General features: G+C 34.1%; 1 protein-coding gene across 7 annotated transcripts in view; it reads right to left on the bottom strand.

Moving 5' to 3' along the window:
* kif13a (kinesin family member 13A) overlaps positions 1–22,533 on the bottom strand; it is a 67,275-nt gene that overhangs the window by 25,447 nt on the left and 19,295 nt on the right. For all 7 annotated transcript variants that reach the window (XM_089118029.1, XM_089118027.1, XM_089118028.1 and 4 more), the window contains exons 3-17: positions 21,476–21,488; positions 17,266–17,326; positions 13,948–14,040; positions 12,188–12,368; positions 10,808–10,895; positions 10,475–10,609; positions 9,573–9,685; positions 8,558–8,669; positions 7,648–7,860; positions 7,110–7,220; positions 5,413–5,547; positions 3,344–3,474; positions 2,221–2,307; positions 1,966–2,141; positions 534–753 (exon numbers count right to left, since the gene is read on the bottom strand). In XM_089118029.1, coding sequence (XP_088974155.1) covers positions 534–753; positions 1,966–2,141; positions 2,221–2,307; positions 3,344–3,474; positions 5,413–5,547; positions 7,110–7,220; positions 7,648–7,860; positions 8,558–8,669; positions 9,573–9,685; positions 10,475–10,609; positions 10,808–10,895; positions 12,188–12,368; positions 13,948–14,040; positions 17,266–17,326; positions 21,476–21,488 — 1,869 coding nt within the window. The remainder of the gene's footprint in view (positions 1–533; positions 754–1,965; positions 2,142–2,220; positions 2,308–3,343; positions 3,475–5,412; positions 5,548–7,109; positions 7,221–7,647; positions 7,861–8,557; positions 8,670–9,572; positions 9,686–10,474; positions 10,610–10,807; positions 10,896–12,187; positions 12,369–13,947; positions 14,041–17,265; positions 17,327–21,475; positions 21,489–22,533) is intronic.

Genomic DNA, 22,533 nt, shown 5'->3' on the forward strand with positions numbered 1-22,533 from the left:
AAAACCTAGTGAGCTGCCTATGTAGGGAGCATTTTAGGGTTTCAAAAAGGATGGATTATGCAGCACCTTTTGAATGGTACATTCAGTCAGGATTTAAAGGTACAATATAGAAGATTTTTGTAATAAAGTATTCAAATAACACTTCCACAGTGTGATATATTTCATGCAGTTGTGTAATTACATTATTCCAAATTTGTAAATCCAGAGAAATTACAGTTTTAAATAATTGCTCGTCCCTTGTGATTGTTGCATATCAATGACGTAGATATAATACTTAGATGCCTCATTATCAATGGGCCGCAATTGAGATGGGGCTCAGCGAAAAGCCGTACCTGCCAATATAACCGGGAGTCGGAGGTAGATGCCGCAATTAGCCAGGCAAATAAGGTATTATATCAACTGACTGTATATATAAGTTAAATATACTCAAATATCACCATCTAGCTTCGTCTTTGTTATCGTTTCGAAAATGCGAACCCTCGTGTGAAAAAAACGAGAGATTGTAGCTTTAAAGGGAGAGTGTGCGTTCTCACCTCTCCTCCGTCCACAGCCGCTCTTTGCTGTGTGTGGAGTGTGTGGGGAAGGGCAGGCGGTCGCTGCTGCAGCGCTGGTGTTGCGACACCTTCTCCGGCGAGAGCCGCTGCCGCAGGGACTGAAGCTCCCGCTCGTACATCAGACGCTGCTCCTCCAGAGCCAGACGCTTCTCCTCCAGATACTGCTTCTCCAGAACCTGCACCACGTTCTGCATGGGGTCTGTGTGGACACACGGCCAACAACAGCTTCACACAAACACACACGCTTTCTGCATCTGATACATCTATCAATCAGTGTTACTGTCAACTGACTGTTTCTGTTAGAAACGGAACGGAACGGAAATAATTAGATGGAAAACTTTAACGGAAATTCAAAACATTGGCTCGTCAACTAACTGAAATAAAATTAGTTTAAGGTAAATTAAAAGTGAAATAAAAATTGATATATTTTTAAAAAGCGAATAAAAATGGCAAAAGCACATAATTAAATTACTAAAACTTCTTAAACTAAAATTAAATTGATATAAGAAATTATAAAAAGTAAAAGCTAATTCAATACAATACTTATAATACAATTTAAATAATAAATAAATAAATAAATACTAAAATAACACTGATATTAATGGCTGGCTTTCTGCAGAAAAGAAACACTACTTTAAACACTTCACTACTACTTAAACTTTAAATATTGTGTATGTCTAAATATACATATTTACAAACCCTAATATCTATCTATCTATCTATCTATCTATCTATCTATCTATCTATCTATCTATCTATCTATCTATCTATCTATCTATCTATCTGTGTGTGTGTGTAAATATATATATTTACAAATCCTAATATCTATATCTATATATATATATATATATATATATATATATATATATATATATATATATATATATTATGTGTATAGATAGATAGATAAATAGATAGATATTAGGGTTTGTAAATATATATATTTACACACACACACATACACACACACACACACATATATATATATATATATATATTAGGGTTTGTAAATATATACATGTGTGATTGTGTAAATATATATATATATATATATATATGTGTGACTGTGAGTGAGTATAAATATTACAGTATATATATTTATGAACATTTATGTTAGTTATTATGCGTTAAATCGTGATTAATCGATTTGACAGGACAAAATTATTTATATATTAAAATAATATATGATTAAAATAATATTTGATTTTAATATATAATATATTTTAATGTATTATATTTTATTGCATAATAAAATATAATTTCATAATAATTTTCAATGAGAATACAAGCAGGAAAATTCATTTTGTTATAGGTATAGATGTGTTTCATTTTCCATATAAATGAAGCAGTGCCTCCTGCATGTGTGTGTGTGTGTGTGTGTGTGTTGTGTAGTAAAGGCTGTAGCGTGTACCGTTGTTCCCCAGAGCTTTCATCATGACCTCCATCTGTGCAAACTCGTAGCTGTAGTCCTGCTCGGACGAAGCCTCGCTGGCCGTCTCCACGTCGGCCTCCACGAAGCTCTCGCGGGAGCAATCCCTCTCCATCTCCTTTAAGCGGTCGCGCCGCTTGCGCTTCGGCAGGTTGATTCTGAGGACGACACGTTCACTCTGATGAATTCGTACATGTACAGGAGACGCCCAACCGGATGTGCGAACCTGCAGCTTACCTGAAGAAGTGGTTGTTTCCCCACAGGATGCGATCTCCGTGCCACAGGTGAACCTTGGAGTAGAGCATTGTGCCGTTCACACAGGTCCTGTGCAAGAAAATAAGGTTAAAACATCACAATCAGAATAAAACAATATTTGATTGGATGCAAAAAGTATTTAAATCAAAAGGGAAAAGACTGTGTTCCTGAATTCCTGAGGGAATAACCATCCCGCAAACGACTTGACAGGAAAAACAGTACAACATAAAAATTAGGGCTGTGCAAAAATTATTTGCGATTAATCGCATCCAAAATAAAAGTTTGTGTTTACATAATATATTTGTGTGTGCTGTATGTAATTATTTTATATATATAAATACACACACATGCATGTATATATTTAAGAAAATGTGTTATTCATATATAAAATATTTATATTTATATAATATAGATTATGTATTTATATAATCTATATTAAGAATTTAAGCGCAAATAATTCTTAAATATATCCATGCATGCATAGGTATTTATTTATACAAAATAATTTTATACAGCACACACAAATATATTATGTAAACACAGACTTTTATTTTGGATGCGATTAATCGCAATTAATTTTTGCACAGCCCTAATAAAATGCATATATATTTGAAAATGCTAAATATATAGAAAAATCAATGTTGTTATCATTAACTAAAACTAAAAACATTTACGTTCATTTTTTTATAAATAATAGCAGACATTAGTTAGGCAACATTTCTCATTTTCGTTCAATTTAATTGAAGTTGAATTGCTAAAACTGAAACTAAAATATGAATTAAGTGAAGACATATAGTAAAAAAACACCTATAACTACAATTAAAGTGAAAATTACACAATATAAAAAAAGTGTGTAAGCAGATTATGTCATTTGCAAAGCCTCATATTTTGTAAAAAAAAATATATTGAAATATAATTTTTAAGCACTTAATTCTCTCTGTTGATTTTGGGGTGAAATGTGACCCAGAAAAAAAAATACTATTATTTTCTCTTTTTTTTTGTCACATGTACAACATATTCTCTTTTTTTTTTTTCATTTCATTCATTTCTTTTGTTGTAGTTTGAACTGTATATCTGTATGCAAACACTATGCAATGCTAATAACCTGGCGTTCTCCAGCGGCGAGAGCGTGACGTCTCCATCAGCCGTGATGTCCAGCACACAGTGCTCAGACTGAATCCCGATGCCGAACAGCTGGATGTCCTGAGATGTGTCGGCACCCACACGCGTGTGATCCTGAACACAGAGAAGAACACCTCACACGTGAGCCGCTCGAAACTACACAGCACCACACCTGTAGTTTATGGCGTAACATAGAGAAGCTGTCTACATTGTGACCATAACCCTGCCAGATCGTCTTCACATTATTCGACGCACTAACAGTGAAGAACAAAATAACAAGCATCAAAGGAAGGAGTAAAGAGGGCTGTGTTTTCACACATGTGGGCTCAGTTACACAAACATTGCTCTTCCAGGGGACGTTGTTTATGCCCACAGCTGCACTTTTCCCTTCACATTAGCATGCTAATTCAACATTGGTATGCCAAGCCGACTGGAGGCGGCAGACAAAGGCCTGTTGTTGGTGCAGTCGAGGCCTGGCTGCTGTTCTCACGGGTCTCGATCAGACCTGCAGATACATCCTGAACGACAGCGATGACGGTTGAATCGAATCAACGAAGGTTGGATCGAATCAAATGTGGATGCAAACATTTTTGATTGCAGTCGTGCTTTGCATAGAGTGTGTAGTGAAAGTCCTGTAGTTCATACATTTTCCTTTCTTTAGTGTGTAATGTTGCTGTTTGATCATGAAAATGTCTGCAAATTTACGCAGAACAACGTCCCTCCAGTGGGAGCTATGCTCTATAGCAGTGTCAGTGTTTCTGAGCTCCCTGAAACGCCTCCATTGTAGTCTTGAGGTTTCTTCCGGGAACGAACACGTCACAATATTTCTCATTTTAATAATTCCCGACTAAGGCATATATAGAATAAAGGGGCGGGGTTGAGTTGGTTAGAAGTGTGTTGAAACTCACGGTTATTGTAAGGGGCGGGACATTTGGGATTTGAAGCGGCTGACCAATCACAACACACTGATCCAACTGACTAATCAGTGACCATTGTGCTTTTCAGAAGGAGGGGCTTCATATAGACAGGAAATAAACAGAGCGATACTGACAGACTGGGAAGAGAGGAGCTGCAACAATGGAGAATATGTGAAAATTTAAGAACATTTAAGAATGAAAACTTATTTTAGTGGAGCCCAAAAACTAAACCAAGACTTTGAAAAAGGGGTCCCTATTAAAGGATTAGTTCACTTTTAAAAAAAACTTTTGCTGATAATTTACTCGCCCCCACGTCATCCAAGATGTCCATGTGTTTCTTTCTTCAGTCGAAAAGAAATTAAGGTTTTTGATGAAAACATTCCAGGATTTTCTCCATATAATGGACTTCAATGGGGTCCAAACGGTTCAAGGTCCAAATGAGAGTTTCAGTGCAGCTTCAAAGGGCTTTAAACGACACCAGACGATGAATAAGGGTCTTATCTAGTGAAACGATCGGTCATTTCAAAAACAAATTAAAAAGTTTAAGTTTTATAAGCACAAATGCTCGCCTTGCTCTGTTCTGTGATGCGCGTTCGTGACTCTCCAGTTCGAACTCGTTCATCAAAATGAACAATTCTTTTTTCGAGTTAATTCGTTCATTGAATGAACGAAATGAATCGGAAAAAGATTTGTTCATTTTGATGAACGAGTTCGAACAGGAGAGTCTGGTGTCGTTTAAAGCCTTTTGAAGCTGCACTGAAACTCTCATTTGGACCTTGAACCGTTTGGACCCCATTGAAGTCCATTATATGGAGAAAAATCCTGGAATGTTTTCATCAAAAACCTTAATTTCTTTTCGACTGAAGAAAGAAAGACATGGACATCTTGGATGACGTGGGGGTGAGTAAATTATCAGCTAAAGTTTTTTTTTTAAGTGAACTACTGCTTTAATATGTCTATTAATTTGTCCATTTAAAAATGTTTCATTTATTGTCACTCAGTCCTTATGTGTCCCTTGAGATGCATCAAAAATAAAAGAGCGTCAGGATTCCTTCATGCAAGCGTCCAATGGAAATAAACAAGCAAAATTAGATGCAAACCTCACTAATTACGTCTCACTGTGCAATCAATGTACCTTCAGGTAGTAAACCAGAAGTTCATTAAGAGCAGGATCAGCGTTCAGGTTGACCAGGAAGCATTTGTCCTCTCCGACTTTGATCCCTGATGACTCCAGAGAGATCCCCATGCTCTCCAGCTGCTTCTGACGATCCTGCAGAGAACAATGACAGCTGTCAATCAAATCCCACATTTTCTGTGAGACTGTAATCACTCAAATGTGCTCTTTCCTTTGGCTTGTTTCATTTAAATATGCTCTGTGTCTCAGATACAGTATGTCTCCTGAATTTAGAATTAGTGTTTATCGAAATCATTCTTGAATCTTGACAGCAAAAGTTCTCCATCTTAGTCTAGGAAAAACAACAGATATTTAAGAGAACTCATTTGAGATGTATTTTATAAGAGAAATTGAGCGACAATAGCAACATCGAGACATGCAAATATTGTGTGTGTGTGTGGTCCTGGTAAACCCTACATTGGTAATTCCAGAATAGTATAGTAATACCATTAGCTTTTGACCTTGTGGGGACATTTTTGGTCCCCATGAGGAAAACGGCTTATAACGGCTCATGCTTTTTGAAAATTAAAAAATGCAGAACGTTTTCTGTGATGGGTAGGTTTAGTGTAAGGGGACAGAATACACAGTTTGTACAGCATAAAAACCAGTCCCTCCAGGATTTCACGATTTTTTTTTTGTGATTTTTGCGATCAAAATGACTGATTTTGTGGTGGTAATTTCCAAAAATTTGTGAAAAAAATTGCGATTAGTCCTTCCAGAAAAACGTTTTTTTGTGATTGTTGCAGGCAAAAATTGATTGATTGCGCGGCCCGTTTTCTTTAAAATAATGAATGGAATTTCTTTAAAATGGAATATGCGGGATATTTATGCAATTTTATGCGATGAAATTGCAGGAATTTGCAAAATTGAGGGAACTTGCAAAAATTGCGGTTTGATGAAAAAGAGAAAAAAAGTGATTCCCCCAACATCCTGTTCTCACTAGGCTAATGTAATAGTCATTTCTTATTACTTCCTTTGATAAGCAAGCATACTACATCATAGAAAGTGCTGGGAATATTTAATTTCTCATCTTGTTTTATTTCAGACTGTAACGAGTGTAAATAAGGTGTGGCCCCTTTAAGAGCTGTGCGCTCCCTGTTGAACTCTCTGCAGTGTTATATGTGCGCCTCGAACACCCCATGTGTGCGGGTAATTTCTGTTTGATGCTACTTCTTTTATCTCATGTTGTTTATTAAGTAACGATGTGACGGTAGAACGTGTGACAGACAGTTATACGAGTTCGATTTGTGAGATGTCAATCGCCTCCGTGAGTCTGTCTAGCGTCGCGTAATTGCGTCACTTCATAACGTTCCCATGGAAACAGGGGGAAATGGCTGCTCTTGTGTGAAGCAAACGCAACATTTTTCAACTTTCTGCTAAGATACATGTGTGACTTATTTTGCAACGAAAATGGATTATGGAGGATTATGAAATTATGCAAACCCCGCATATTTTGCAAGGAAATCGGCAATTTATGCGGCGAAAGTGCGGCGTATTTGAAAAAATGCGGCCCCCGCATAAATATGCGGACTTTGGCTGATTTTGCATTGAATTCAGCGATCGCATAATCGCGTTTTTCTGGAGGGACTGCATTATGTCTATGGAAAGACCCCATTAAACATGAAAACCCAACTTGTGTGTGTGTGTATGTGTGACACCTGTGCAATCTCCTCCGTTTTCCGGAGTTTCTCTTCCCAAGTGACCGTCATTTCCTGAATGAGCTTCTCCGATTCGTGAAGTTTCTCCTTCAGCTCAGGAGCCTTCAGAGACTGACAAACACAACATAACAAACGTTATCATTAAAAGTTACGAGTCTGAACATCTCGCAGAGTAAAAAAACTACATGAATAAAAATGTGATTTAAAATAAGTAAGTAAATAAATAACAATTAGATTTAAAATAAATAAAAAAATACATTAATAAATAAAATTAAAGAAATAATGTAGTTTACTGTAGCAAGTAGAAAAATCCAAACAATATTCTACACATTAATAATATACTTGGTATAATATTTTTTTTTCTAATGTACCCCGAGTCTGACACTAAAGTTGAACTGAACTGAATATTAATTTTGCACAGCAAAAATATATAGCCTTTTAATTTTTAGGATGGATGTCCCTTGCACAAGGATGATCATATTTGGATCACCCCTGTGTCAGAGATTCTTCCGATAATCTCCCATAAATCTCTGCTCACCTCCGCCTGAGAGAGCTGCACTTTGAGCTTCTCCACCTCCTCCCGGAGCTCCCTGATGATGCGGGCGTTGGGGTCCTCATTGACCACGGCGTGGTTGACGATCCTCTTGGCTCGGTCGGCGTAGCGCAGCGTCGACAGCGTCTCCTCGTAGTTGTCAGCGGCTGGGCTGATGGTGGCGATCATGGCCGTCTTGCTGTTGCCACCGAGATTGTCCTGTAGAAGCAATCAGTTCAGAAACTGGAAACTCCATTCATTTCTCCATAGATTTTTAACAATAACTTCTAAACCTTTAAAGGCAGCCTTAATGTGAGCAACGAGGTTGTTAACAGATTATATATAACGGTGTTGAAGCTGGAAGCCCAGATTATTTCAACTTATTTTTAAAGTAATCAAGTTTAACAGCGGAATTCATGGTGAAAACTACATTACCCATAATGCTGTGCAGAAAATTCCACAAATCAGAGAGTCCAGATAAGCAAATTGCACTAAAAGAGCTCTTTACACCCATAAAACACCACAAAGTATGTAATCAAGTCACACTTAAAACTACTGAAGATGTGTGAGGGTACAAATGCACACTCTAGAAGGCAAAAAGTCTGAGTTTGAGGGAAAACGGATCCGTGACAAATGACTAAAAGCTTTGTATTATACCGTCAGGCCAGTAGTTGTCAATAGCGATGTGCATGACGTCAGTGTTTTCACAAATTCAAGTTTTTGTAGTTTACACGGAGACGATAACGGTATCATTTGCAAAAACCTGCACTTTTAAAGCACCTGCAATTTTCAGGCCCCCGAAGTGCCACTGACGTGTAGATGAATGGCCAAAACGCATAAGAACTTTTCAGTTTTCAGCAGTCGTGTGAGTTGAATTCCCCTGGACTTTTGGGTCTATAGAAGGAGACACACTGACCTTGAGCAGCCACGTCAGCACTGAGTCTCTGTAAGGCACAAACTTGCTCTTGCCTTTCCCTGCAGACTGATCAGCCAGAGCGGAGATCACACAGCCCAGCGTGGTCAGAGACCTGGAGTCAAACAGCACACACTCATTCAAGGGAGGCTCGCAAATATAGCTGCATGGTTAGCTGATTTTATGGGATTTTATTTTTTTTAATTAGAGATTCCCAAACTTTTTTGTCAGACAAACCTCTGAGTTAAAATATTTATTGTATACCGGAGACAATAAACAAAATGGTTAGTATCCCTGTAAGTATCCCTGAAACATTTGCATGTTTTCAGGTTCTCTGATTGGACCCCATTGAAGTCCATTATATGGAGAAAAATCCTGTATTTGTTTTCACTCGGATAGTGGTCACATGACCTGGAGGTAAACAACATTTTTTTTTTTAGTAAGGTTTTTTTTAAATTCTTTTAAAGTCAAATGATTAACTTTAATTCAACATTTTTATGATTTATAAATTCTTAGTTTTGTTATTGTTTTCATTTTTTTATTTTAATTCACCATTTTTAAGATTTATTAAATTTATATTATTTTATTTTTTTAATTATTTATTTAAATTTGTCACTTTTTTAAATAAACTTTTAGTTATTTTTTTCTTTGTTTTGTTTTTGTTTAAAAAGACTTGACATTTCATGATTTAATTAATGTTTAGTTAGTATTTTATTTTAATTATTTTATATGAATTCACCATTTTTATGATTTATAAATTCTTATTTTTGTTTTTATTTTTAATTATTTATTTTAATTCACCATTTTTTATGATTTAATACATTCTTAAGTGTTTTATATTTAAATTATTTATTTTAATTTGTCATTATTTATGAAATTATCCTTTAGCTAGCATTTTTTTATTTTTATTTTTTTATTATTTATATTAACTTGACATTTTGATTAATGTTTAGTTAGTATTTAATTTTAATTGTTTTTGTATCATTATAAGCAAGTGAAACGTTGCGAGAGCCCTCACCTGTTGATGTTGCTTCCTTCCTTCAGTCTCTCTCCAGCAGCTCCAGTCTTGGACACACGCTCGCTGCCGGCCAGATCAACCAGACTAATCTTGCTCACTTTCTCTCCAGAATTCTGCGTTCGCACACAAACACACACACACACACACACACATAAAAGCAAGTATTACAACTTCCTAAATTAGCACAAATACATGTGTCTGGTGTAGATCAGGGTCTAAAATGAACACTTGCCACGAATTAACTGATTATTAGGAACTGCAAAAAAAAAAAAAATCATATTTAGGAATGATAATCTGATGTCAGTGATGTGAGCATATGACTTTTGGATTTAAGTTAGGATGAATGACATGTTTTTGTGACAGATGAGAGATGAAGACTTAACCCTGTTTTTGAATTATTACAAATTTGTAAATGATTTTGTAATCATATTGCATAATTGTGCTTGGAGTCAATTATTTTATTTGTGATAAAGCAATAAAACTGTGTCGAGGTTACTTTTTTTTATACAAAGAAATTATGAACGCATGCAAAAACAAGAGAGAACGTACCAAATATTAATAACCGATTATGCTGTAGTTAATCTATGCTTTTTCCTGTAAGTTTTTTTTGTTTTTCTATGCATTTGTTTGTATGGTAAAACAAAAAACCCTCTGTTCTTCCCTCATATTTAAAATATTATTATTTGGTTTAATCAAACTTGTAGGGTCATTAAAAACAAAGCTCCCCTCCGGACATCACTTTTGCCCACTACTGTATGTGAAAGACGATGATTTATGCTGTATGTCACAAATAAACAAAACTGATCAATAATTTGTTTATCATTAGGGACAAAATATACTTCATTTCTCATATATATGCCAAATTTGAAATGTATAACGGTGATTAAGAGTGAAGCACCGACCCCCGACTGCAGGTCGTAGAGCGTTTGCGTGACGATGACGCTGAAGACGGCGTGCGAGCGACTGCTCTCCTCGTTCATGTTGGTGGCGGCTACAGTGCGGGATTTGTTCCCCTCCGACATCAGAGATTCAATGTCCTGCGTTGATGAGAAATGAGAGAAAACACGCAAATAAATTGCAAACATCTTTTCAACAGGGAACGTCCTCAGCTAATGCTTTGGAAAGGTTCTCTTCCAGTAACATTAATATGACGTTCCTTTTAATGTAACATTGAAACAACTGAGACTTTCATGAATCTTCTGAGGAAATATTTCAGGAGAAAATATGATGTTTACCTCGAAGCTCATCACAGCCAGCTGAGAGAGCCCGTCCACATACGGACCCAGGACTTTATGTTCCCTGACCTTCAGAGACTGTCTGCTCCTGTACACAAGGAAGAGAACAAATGTTTGAGCCTCTTGACAGTATCTAGAGCATGTTATTTATTCTGCTTATATTCATAATATGAATATATTATTCATAAATATAATTTAATTTAATTATTATAATTTATTATTTAATTTTTTTAATCTTAATTTTTTTTAATTTTCTCTTTTTGTTTTGAATTAAATTATATCTATTGATAATTATCAATAGATATAATTTAATTCAAAACAAAAAGAGAAAATTAAAAAATTTTAAGATTAAAAAAATTAAATTCTAAATTATAATAATTAAATTAAATTATATTTATGAATAAATTGTGTATATATATATATATATATATATATATATATATATATTAATATTACTTATTGTCCTGATATATATATATATATATATATATATATATATAAAATTAAATAATAAAAGGTAAAAATAAAAATCTGAAATGAAAAGGCAAAGTATAAAATTGTCAAGAAAACTGTTAAAAAAAGAACCCAAAGTGACATAACTAAGCCATAAAAACAGGACAAGAAATAATTTACTAATAAAATTGTAAGGATAAATACATTTTTAACAATATACTGTGAATAGTACAATAGAAAACAATAAAAAAAATTAAAGATACAAAATTTAAATAAATAATAAATAAATAAAAATTGAAGATGTAAAGCATAAAATTATAACAAATAAAAACATTTTTAAAAGTTAAACTAAAAAATTAAAATTAAATTATAACTATAAATTAATACAAACATCATATAGCACAAAATAAGATAACAATAAAAAAATAAGTAATGAATAAAATGTAAAAAATATTGATTTAAAAAAGGGCACAAATAAAAAACTATTGAAAATGTAAAGAATTAAATTGAAACAAAAAAGTCTACGAAATAAAAAATAAGGCCATAAAGTTGTAAAACTAGGAAATAATTTACTAATTAAATTATAACTATTAATAAAAAAATATATATAGCACAAAAATGTAAAATATAAAAACTGAAAACATAAAAAAATGAATTTAAACCCATAAAGCAATAAAAAATAGAATTTTTTTTGTAAAACATTTTTTTTTAAATGCTGGACTTTTAGTAAACTGAAAGCACCAGCACATCTGAGTGTGAAAACCAGCGCTGCAAACTCTCACTAGATGGTGTGTGTGTGTATATGACAGATCAATGACTGTGAACATCCTTCACACAGCCTGCAGATTTAAAGCCAGCTTCTGTGTATCCTGTGATTCTCGACACCTGTGTGAACTTGAGGAGTGTGTGTGTTACGAATCCGCTCACCCTTTGGGATCCAGCAGGTCTCGGACCTTCTCATTGTAGATCTCCATGAAGGAGACCTCCACCTTGAAGGAATGGGCCTCGTTCTGCTCTTGGGAGACCCTCTCGAACAGCGAGCAGCAGAGTCTCGGGATCAGGCCTGGCTGCTCTCCATTGCCCATCATTGAGAAGGATTTCCCCGAGCCTGCCAGACCACCAACACAACGTTTCAAAGGTTAGGAGACACTCTCTCACCCAGCAGGCGTGTTCACACACGTCAGCCCGCATGGAAAGCTTGTGTTGGAGGACAAAACGCCGGTCTGAGAACTAGGACAGGAAGGCAGAGGAAAGACTGAGCGGTTTAACACAACAGTGTGATTGGAAACGCAGAAGCTTCCTGTTCGTGAACGGCGAAACATCAGGTTGATGATTTCCCACAGACCACAGGGACAATTATTCAATGTGTTCTGCTCTTACACATTTGAAGAAATGTATTCATTACAGATCATTTTCATCTGCTGTGCTTTGTCAAGATAAAATAATGAAAAATAATACAATAAAAAATATGTATATTAAAATAATTTAAAAATCTGAAATAAATCTTAAAGAACTGAAACAAAGGATGTTTTATGAAATTTAACTTATTACATTTAACTTAAAGATTCAATATTTTTCTATTCTTTATTTAATGCTTTTTGTCTAAAGAAATGTTTACACTAAAAGTAGAAAAAGATAAATTGTAACTTTTTTCTTTGCATAAATATGATCAATTTAATGTAAATAAATATGTTTTTCCTATGTTTCAGATCTTTAATATATATATATATATATATATATATATATATATATATATATATATATATATATTATGGCTGTGCAAGATTAATCGCATCCAAAACAAAAGTTTGTGTTTACATAATATATGTGTGTAGCCTGTGTATAATTATTTTATATAAATACATATGCATGCATGTATATATTTAAGAATTATTTGCACGTAAATACTGTATATATATATATATATATATATATATATAAATACATAATATATATTATATATAAATATAAATATTTTATATATGAATAACACATTTTCTTAAATATATACATGCATGTGTGTGTATTTATATACACAAAATAATTATACACAGCACACACACATATATTATGTATACACAAACTTTTATTTTGGATGCGATTAATCGCAATTAATCTTTGCACAGCCCTAATATATATATATATTTATATTTTAGGGCAGTGCAAAGATATATATATATATATATATATATATATATATATATATATATATATATACAAATAAAAAAATTCAGGTTGAACTCTATCACTCTATGAATTTTCTTAGAACTAACTAGAAATAATATTTTTTTTTAAAAACGAAATAAAATGATAATTGAGAACACAACAGTTTTTGAAGTGAAATTGTGCTTTAATTGTCATTAAAAAATGCATGAAAAAAATCTATAAAAAATATGTTGGCATGAAATGTGACCTGGACATGTTTTTGTGAGATTCATCAGACCACCGTAAAACAAGGTGAAACGGGGAATTCCTTGTTGTGTGATTTTCACAACAGTGAAAGAAAATCTTTCTTTTCCAGTGTGAAACCTGTTTGTACACTATAGTTCTGTCTCGCAGGGCTCTTTTAGGGTAATTACCACTGCTCTCACGCCAATAAATGAGCATCTATTCATGTCTTTCAATGAAACGGATGTCACTATCAGCACCTTTACAAAAGACCACGTATTGTTTCTCTGTAACAGTACCTGTTTGTCCATAGGCAAAAATGCAGGCGTTGTATCCTTGAAATGCATTTTCAAGTATTCCCTCCCCAAGGCACTTGAACACGACCTCCTGACCTACAAGACAAACACATGAAACCATGAAAACCATCACAACAACATCTTCTCGCTCTGATCTCCGTACTGTACATGAAGGAATAATTCACAGCTCAGCAACAAAGGGATCTCCACATTTCTCATTTCCTTTCCTCTTAAAAGAAATCCGTCAAAAGCCCTCCCACAAAAACCTCCAAAATAAGCGAGTGAATGCGGAAACGGGCCGCATGATGCCCTTCGAGAATGCACAGTTCTCCACATTCATGGTGAATCAGCCAGCTGTGTAAAGAGCTAAATAAAGACGGACCTCGAGCACTTTCATGGCCTGTTGTTTGCGAGCACCAGTGCAGCTCGTGCAGTTCACACTGAACATCTGATGCAAGAAACCCTTCAGACTGGAGATCGTCACAACTCATTAACCCTGTTTAAGTGACGAGTAATTACTTTTTTTTCCAATTACTTTTTCCATTCACTTTTTATCACAGATAGAGAGAGAAATCATGTGTTACAGAAACTTGTAAAGAAACTAGAAAAGTAAAGTCCATAAACACAGGAATGTTAAAATGAAAACTAACACTGAACTAAAACTGCAATTGAAATGAACATTTTACAATAATGTCTAATTATGTAACGCTAGCCAACAATGAGCAATACATTTGTTACAGTATTTAAAAATACAGCTGTTCATTGTTCAGATCAGAATCATTAATCAAGATACTTTTTTATATTTTAATAATGTATTAGTAAATGTTGAAATTAACATGGACTAAGATTAATAAATGCTTTACAAATATTTTTCATTATAAGTCTAATGTAGTTCACTAATGTTGACAAATGGAGATATAAAAAGAAGATATAAGCGAACTAAAAATGAACCTAAATTACAAAGAAAATGAAAATACTAAAATAAAAACGAATTCAAAATCCAGACTCCGTCTAAAGTAAGATATGGTTCAACTTTATTAATTCCATAAGAGAAATTTCAATGCCAGAATCCTCAAATAAAAATGTAGATAATTCATATAATAAGAAAAATTACTAAGCCATCTATCAAAAAGACAATAATAATAATAAGAATAATAAGAAGAAAACAGAGAAAAAATATTGCACATGCAAGTAAGGTCCTGCCCAAAAAATATATTAGCAATTTGCAATTTAATTAGCTGTAAACTGATTGATGGAATTTAATATATAAATACCCAAAGCATCACGTTAAATTGATTTTATAGCAGAAAAAAAGGCTTGTGAAAAAATAGGAATTCCCCAAAGCATTCATCCTTAATTTGACTGTACAGGCCTGTATAAAACCCTGTAACTGCACATTATCCTTCATAAAAGACTTTAATAACCAGTGTGTCTGAGCGAGTCAATATCACACTCACTGCACTAGCGGGTTCATGAATACACCTTTATATCCATTAGACTGTAAGACTGACAGCTGAAAGAAGCAGATCCATGTAAGAACATGTCTGTTAAGTCATTAGTTTGTCAGCCAGGCTTTATTTTGGCACACTTAAACAGAGACTTGAAGAGCCATGTCAATGTGTGACAGTGCAGTGTGGGGTTTCAGAACAAAAACAACACTGACAGAAATAAAGTGTTATACAGTGCTTAGCATAAGTGAACACACCCATGCTAAAGTTGACTAAAAAGAGAAATAAAAAAAAACATCTTTTGGAAATTGATCTTAATGCCTTCATTTAAAAAATGTGGAAAACTCTATAAGTCAGGACGCCCCTATGTTAATTTCCCATAGAGACAGGCAGATTTTTATTTTGGCCATTTATTTCATATTTGGCCATTTACTGTATTTCATTTTTGGCCAGTTATTTCATTTTTAGTCACTTATTTCATATTTGGTCAGTTATTCTATATTTGGCCATTTATTTTATATTTGGCCAGTTTTTTCATATTTGGTCACTTATTTCACATTTGGCAATTTATTTCATATTTTATTTCATTTTTGGCCATTTATTTCATATTTGCACAGTTATGTCATATTTGGCCATTTATTTTATATTTGGCCACTTATTTAATATTTGGCCAGTTATTTGATATTTGCCCATTTATTTCATATTTGGCCAGTTATTTCATATTTGGCCATTTTTTTCATATTTAATTTCATATTTGGCCAGTTATTTCATATTTTTCCATTTATTTTATATTTGGCCACTTATTTAATATTTGGCCAGTTATTTGATATTTGCCCATTTATTTCATAATTGGCCATTAATTTCATATTTGGCCAGTTATTTCACATTTGGCCATTTATTTCATATTTGGCCACTTATTTCTTATTTGGCCAGTTATTTTATATTTGCCCATTTATTTCATATTTAGCCATTTATTTCATATTTGGCCATTTATTTCAAATTTGCCCAGTTATTTCATATTTGGGCATTAATTTCATATTTGGCCATTTATTTCATATTTTATTTCATATTTGGCCACTTATTTCATATTTGGCCACTTATTTCATTTTTGGCCAGTTATTTCATATTTGGCCAATTATTTCAGTATTTTCACTAAAATAGCCCCACATCATCACACACCCTTCCCCATATCTAGAGATTACTTTCCATAAGATCATCTCTCAATGCAAATCAAATCAGCTATTAGGCTAACTAAAAGAAAACCAAGCCAAACTCTTGGTGTGGTGAAGGGTATGTGATGAGGTGGGGCTATTTTAATACTAATTTAATAGTATCCTGGATCCATGAAGTAACTGGCCTTTAAAAATAAAAAATCTGCCTGACTCGATGGGAATTTAACATACGGGTGTCCTGACTTAAGCACCCTGTATTTTAAGGAAGAACATTTATTTATTTACGATACATTATTCATTCACAAAGAAAATTGGTGTCCATAAAGTTTGGAGTTTTTCAAATTTTTTAATTAAGGCATTAAGATGAATTTCCAATAGATCATTTTTTTATTACTCTTTTTAGTCAACTTAAGCATGGGTGTGCTAAGCCTTCTCCAGTTTTGCGTGTGTAATATGCATCAGACGGTCAGTGAACACCACAGTATTACTAGTACCAAGCCTAAACTAGCCTGGACCAGCATGTGATCTAAGCTGCTCTTCTCGGACCCCACCCTGGGAACGGCACATCGTGTGTCCATGTTATTTCCAGGGCTTTCCATATTACAATACCAAAAGTAATCCATCATTATTATGCAGGTGTGACTCCATCCAGCACAGCGAGGGAAAGTGATTCTGTGTGGACGTGTCAAAGAGTGACTCACCGGCGTACTTCGGGATGTTGGACTCATCCATGGACCAGAAGCAGTGGTCGAAGGCAAACACCTGCAGACACACAGAGAGAGGCATGTTATAACACACTCCTCTTGATGCTGGTCAGGTCTCAGACAGACAAAAGAAGACTTCATGTGTTTTGTACCTGATACACACACACACACACACAACATGATTCTGCTTGTCTTGAACACGCTGAGTGAATGAGAATGGGAAAACACCCCTCATCATCACTATTTTATGACACTATTAGAAGAAAAGGTTCACTGTGTATATATAGAGACTTCATATACAGGTGAAACTCAAAACATTTGAATAGTTCATTTATTTCAGTAATTCAACTTAAAAGTTGAAACAAATTTATTATATAGACTAAGTAATACATAAGTGAGACATTTCAAGCCTTTATTTGTGATCATTTTGATCTGAGTGAAAATTGTCTCTATGTTTCATTAGTGTAGTAGGTTTTAATTTCTCATTAGGCATTTTACAAGAAACAAGCTTAAACTTAAATGAAACATTTTAAGGAGCAGTGAAACGCTCCTGTGGTCTCTCCTGAGACATTCTTACGGTGCTTGTGTACAGCAACAGTCTTCGTGAAGACACAGTTAATTATATACATAAATCTGGAGACAGTGGAATAAATTCCTGCTTTGGTGACACATGTTTCCAGAGCGACCGACCCTGCGGATCCGTACGGGAGCAGGGATACAAGCCCAGAGTGAGAGTTTTCCTTATCTCACATCCTGAACAACGTAGAATTGTTAGTGCATAAACGATTTTCGCCCTAGTTTTGCAATAAACGGTTCATAAACTAGATTTCTATAATAGAAGATACATATCTTCAGTTGTATAAGATATTAAAGGTGACCTATTATGCCCTTTTTCAAAGTCTTGATGTTGTTTTTGGTCTCTACTAGAAAGATTTTTCATGCTTGAATGAATTTTTTCACATATTCTCCATTGTTGCAGCTTCTCTCTTCCCAGTCTGCCAGTAACGCTCAGTTTAGTTCCTGCCTCTATGAAGCCCCTCCTTCTGAAAAGCTCAATGCGCTCTGATTGGTCGGCTGGGCGAGTGCGTTGTGATTGGTCTCGCAATGATGTCCCGCCTCTTTCCGATATCACCAGTTTCAACACAATACTAAAATAACTCAACCGGGTCTCGTCCCTTTATTCTGCGTATATGCCTTGGGTGGGAATTATTTAAATGAGGAATTAAGAAAACTTAAGAATACAATTGAGGCGTTTTTTCATGCTCAAACAGCAACATTACACACTGAAGACAGTAGAAAATGTTAAAAAGCATAGCAGGACCCCTTTAAGGCTCAGATTACTGTACGTGTTTTATATACGTCGATATAGTCTTGTTCCAAATTCAACAAAATCCTCCAATGGATTTATAGGATTTAAAGAGTGCAAAATGGGGTTTAATAGCGATACAGTAGAACTACCTTGGGATTTTGGGATCCCCAAATAACATTTCAGATAGCAGTGCTTAAAAGAAACATTTTTTTGAACATTATAATAATCTAAATAACCTTTTTGAACTATTAAGAACCTTTTGTGGAATAAAAAACATAAATGTCAATTCCTTTATTTTTACGAGAGTGACTTTCTTAACTTTTAAATTCATATTGTTTCCATATTTTGACTGAATAAGAAAATTGATTAAGGATGAGCTGTGTTATGTGTTTTGCAGTGATATAGTGCGACATGTTTTATGAGCACGCATGAGTTCTCTCTCTGGAGATCACTGGGAAACAGACAGACTCTCTCATCTGTAAAATCAGACTGACCCAAATGTTCTCAGATTAAGAACAGAGAGCGAAAACACTGGAAACACGCATGTAGAATATACTCGGCGTTATCTGAACATCCGTCTGAAGAGGAGGAAATAACAATAAATATCTCAAATTATTTGATCAAATACACTTTTCTTTTTCAAAAAATAGTTCTGCACTTATTTATTCATTCAATTCAATAAGAAATATTAGGGCTGGGTATTGACTCAAATTTCACAATTCGATTCGATTTCGATTCGATTCAATATTGATTATTTTGGATATCAGTTACAATAAATGGCAAATTTTCAAGGAAATCAAATCTCTTAACTAATGCTGTAAACTATGGGAGTCTAGTTGTAGCCTACTAGGCTTCAGTAGCCTAATATGAAGGTAATAATTAATGGTTTTGTAGCTATAAACACTTAAATTACACTTATTTATTTTTATAATAAGAAGATTATATGAAATATAAACATTTAAATGTCTGTCATAAAAACTTGCCAGATTTATTCAAATATGCATTAAATATTGAAGAACACTAACGAGTGTGGACTAACGAGTTGATGTGGATTTTCTGAGGTAAATATGACGATACATGACATTGATTACAAGCTGTTTACCTGACGTCTTTCCACGGTTGAAACGCTGATTGAGCGAATCAATGTGACATAATACGGATTTCGATAAGCTGTACTCTATCTTTTAACACACTTTCAGATGCTCATTCATGTTTATTTCGCGCTGTGACTGGTATTATTAACCCGGAAGTGAGATCAGCGCTGCTGCTTCTCTTGAGCTGAGCCAGAGCGATCTCACGCCACAGCGACAAAACGCTATTTATGTTTTTGAATTTCTAAAGAAAATGGACGTAATTTGAAATTTTGTTTCATATCAATACTAACAAAGGACAAAGATTAATGCGATTTTTTGGATGCGCGCAGCCGCGATACAATGATCCATTCATTCAAATGAAACAGGATGACTAATCGATTCTTGAGATTTAAGAATCGATATCGGTTCGTAAAAATGAGAATCGATTCATATCGAGAAATCGATATTTATTTATTTGCAGTTCAGGAGATTGTCTTGACCAGGACCACACCCCTAAATGCATTGAAGCAACTGCCATGTGATTGGTTGATTATATAATTGCATTAATGAGAAATTGAACAGGTGTTCCTAATAATCCTTTAGGTGAATATATTATTATCTTATACAGAAAGGAGGAGAATTTGCATTCCAATTTAATGTCAATGTCTGCATTTCAATAACACGCGTGGCACAGTTTCATAGACAGAGCCAGGTTTAACAGTTAGTGAATCAGTGCAGCAACTGAATTCGGCACAGTGTATTTTGAGTCATATTCTCTCTGTTCATTGGCGTATGCGGAGAAACGCTTTCCAGCAATCGGCACTACGCTTCTGATTGGGTAACTGGTTGAAAAAGGAGAAAAGCTGGAATAGTGTTGCTCAGCATTAGTCTGCACTGCAGTCTGTCTGCCAAGCACAATGGCAGCGCTGCGTCTGCGAGCGAGAGAGGGAGACGAGCAACAATGCAGCTTTGAATGTGTGTACACTGGCCCTGTGTGTCCCTCGCTGCCTCACACATTGTAGCTCTTTGTGGTTGTTCACGAGATCTTAGAGGCCTGACACATTCACACAGACGCTTATCCCCGTCTGATGACCCACCGGAAGGATGGAGGAGCTCAAATGCCTCTTTGACTGCATGTGGAAACACTTTAACGTGAAAATTGTGTTGTTAACCATGTACTGTAAAGCCTGACATATGTCAGAAAAATGAAATGGGACAGTTTATTGAACATGCATATGTGTTTTTTGTTGAGTATCATGTTTGATACATCAGGCTTCTATGGCTCATATAGTGTGTGATGAAGTTAGACTATGGAAAAAACACCAAGTTTACAGTATTTGAAGGCCAAAACTGAGCAAAAATATTTAATTTGGTGCAGTAGTTCATATTAATATGGCCAAAAAGGTGATGGCTTGTATTGTAAATCAATGATATATTTATATTACAGACTACTTACATGAAATGCATTTAAATATCAGTCGTCACTCTATCTGCCAATAATATTTCTTGATTGATTATATTTAAATGCTTAGTTTTATGATCAAAGCACTGTAGTTGTGATGATGATTGAGATGAACAAATAAATCTTCCTCCAAAGCTGCACATTATGATTGATTTTTCATCATGATTTGAATATGATTTTTCTAGAAATAAATAAAAAAAGATATACGGATAATAATCAAGTAAACCTAGGATGAGACCTATTCAGAGATACATAAAAAAATGGAAGAGAATTTTAAGTAATTCACAACTACATTGCTATAGCTGTAATATGAAATTTGTATAAATATTAATATACACATAAAGAAGAAAAACTTTGTCTTACCTTTGGCTGTTTTCTGAGTGTAAAGAGGTACATCAGGACAGGAAGCAGTTTCCATAAAGACAAATAAAGAACAAAGCACACAATCAACAACATTATTTTACACGGCTGCATTTAACATTTTTTGTCTTAATAATTGACCCAGTACATCAGAAATGGCTCATTTAGTAGTAGTAGTAAAAAAAGAAGAAAAGGGATGCATTACATTGATCAGAAGTGACAGTAAAGACATTTATAGTGTTACAAAATATTTCTATTTTAAATAAATGCTGTTCTTTTTAAACTTGATCCAAAAATCAACATTGATAACTGGAGATGCTGAAAATTCAGCTTTCATCACAGGAATAAATTACGTTTTACATTTCCGTTTTTCTGAATTAACGAGTTAATTATCTCGAAATGGAAAAAAAGTTTTCACTCTGTTTTTATGAATTAACAAGTTTTTTTTAGATAATCAAGTCATTAATTGAGAAAAACAGAGCAAAAACTTTTTTTCCATGAAAAATGAACTCGTAATTTTGAGATAATTAACTCGTTAATTCAGAAAAACAGAGTAGATTTTTTTTCTTCAAGTGAATGCACAGGAATAAATTACGTTTTACATTTCCGTTTTTCTGAATTAACGAGTTAATTATCTCAAAATGGAAAAAAAGTTTTCACTCTGTTTTTATGAATTAACAAGTTTTTTTAGATAATCAAGTCATTAATTGAGAAAAACAGAGCAAAAACTTTTTTTCCATGAAAAATGAACTCGTAATTTTGAGATAATTAACTCGTTAATTCAGAAAAACAGAGTAGATTTTTTTTCTTCAAGTGAATGCACAGGAATAAATTACATTTTACATTTCCGTTTTTCTGAATTAACGAGTTAATTATCTCAAAATGGAAAAACGTTTTCACTCTGTTTTTATGAATTAACCCGTTTTTTTTAGATAATCAAGTCATTAATTCAGAAAAACAGTGCAAAAACTTTTTTTCCATGAAAAATGAACTCGTAATTTTAAGATAATTAACTCGTTAATTTTTTTTTCTTCAAGTGAATGCAATACACTTCCATACAT

This window comes from Pimephales promelas, chromosome 12 (assembly GCF_988280905.1).
Source record: "Pimephales promelas chromosome 12, fPimPro1.hap1.1, whole genome shotgun sequence".
Classification (NCBI taxonomy): domain Eukaryota; kingdom Metazoa; phylum Chordata; class Actinopteri; order Cypriniformes; family Leuciscidae; genus Pimephales; species Pimephales promelas.